The sequence below is a fragment of the Lepidothrix coronata genome, unplaced genomic scaffold, assembly GCF_001604755.1.
Source record: "Lepidothrix coronata isolate B3197 unplaced genomic scaffold, Lepidothrix_coronata-1.0 Scaffold416, whole genome shotgun sequence".
Lineage (NCBI taxonomy): Eukaryota > Metazoa > Chordata > Aves > Passeriformes > Pipridae > Lepidothrix > Lepidothrix coronata.
In genome coordinates, this window is record NW_016690596.1 from 15,824 (window position 1) to 16,870 (window position 1,047).

General features: G+C 51.2%; 1 protein-coding gene across 1 annotated transcript in view; it reads left to right on the top strand.

Moving 5' to 3' along the window:
- Positions 1–746, top strand: part of LOC108509853 (protein PXR1-like) — a 12,389-nt gene extending 11,643 nt beyond the window's left edge. The window contains exon 7 of the mRNA XM_017839445.1: positions 626–746. Within this exon, the coding sequence (XP_017694934.1) occupies positions 626–746 (121 nt within the window). The remainder of the gene's footprint in view (positions 1–625) is intronic.
- Positions 747–1,047: the final 301 nt, after the last annotated feature.

Here is a 1,047-nt window from a genome sequence, read left to right on the forward strand (position 1 = left end):
TTAAATTTGGAAGAACGCAACCAAAAAAGAAAAAATTGGGGCTTTTCCATGGAAGGGGGAGGGGGAAAAAAAAATGGGATTTCAGTTAAAACAATTACTCCTTTAAAAAAAAAAAAAAGGAGAAAGGAAAACATCCAACGATCCCAGAAGGTCCCATCCAGTGTTTTTTTGGCATTTTCCAGCCCCTCGGTCCCTTCCTGCATCCCAGTGGGATTTGGGATCTCATTCCCTGTCTCTCCTGTCCTCCTCCTTCCCACAGATCCCTGTTTTCCATCCTCGCTGGAGGTTGGGGGTTGGATTTTTCCTTCTGTTGTGTTTCCCGGGATTGTTTCCCTCTCTCGGGATGAATCCCGAGGGTGCAGATGAGTCGGGATTTTATGGATCAGTGCTCCCCATTTTTCCCAAAGTTATAGATTAAAGGACTCTGGGAGAGCTGGGAATTAGGAATTGTTGGGGATCATCCCAGAGAAGGACAAGGAAAGGTGGAGAGTGAAGCCAAAGCGGCCTCTTCCTCCTCCACCAAAGCGGGATGGGAATGGTATCCCGCTATTCCCAAAGCCACGGGAGCAGTTGGATGATGTTTGACTGGAACATCTCTAAACCCACCTCTGTTGGTGATTCCCAGGGAGCCAAAGGAGTTCCTGGATTGGGAGGCTTCAAGGGACGGATGGGATGGCCCGGGAAGGCTGGAATTGCTGGAGCAGACGGACTTCAAGGACCACAGGGACAACCAGGACCACAGGTGAGATGGGCTGGGACCAAACCCCTCCAGATGTGTCCCCAGATGGGTCCCCACATTCACATCTCCCTCCTCTTCCAAGCTCCTACATCCACATCTCCCTCCTCTTCCACATCCACATCTCCCTCCTCTTCCACATCCACATCTCCCTCCTCTTACAAGCTCTCACATCTCCCTCCTCTTCCAAGCTCCCACATTTCCCTCCTCTTCCAAGCTCCCACATCCATATCTCCCTCCTCTTCCAAGCTCCCACATCCACCTCTCCCTCCTCTTCCAAGCTCCCACATCCACATCTCCCTCCTACATCC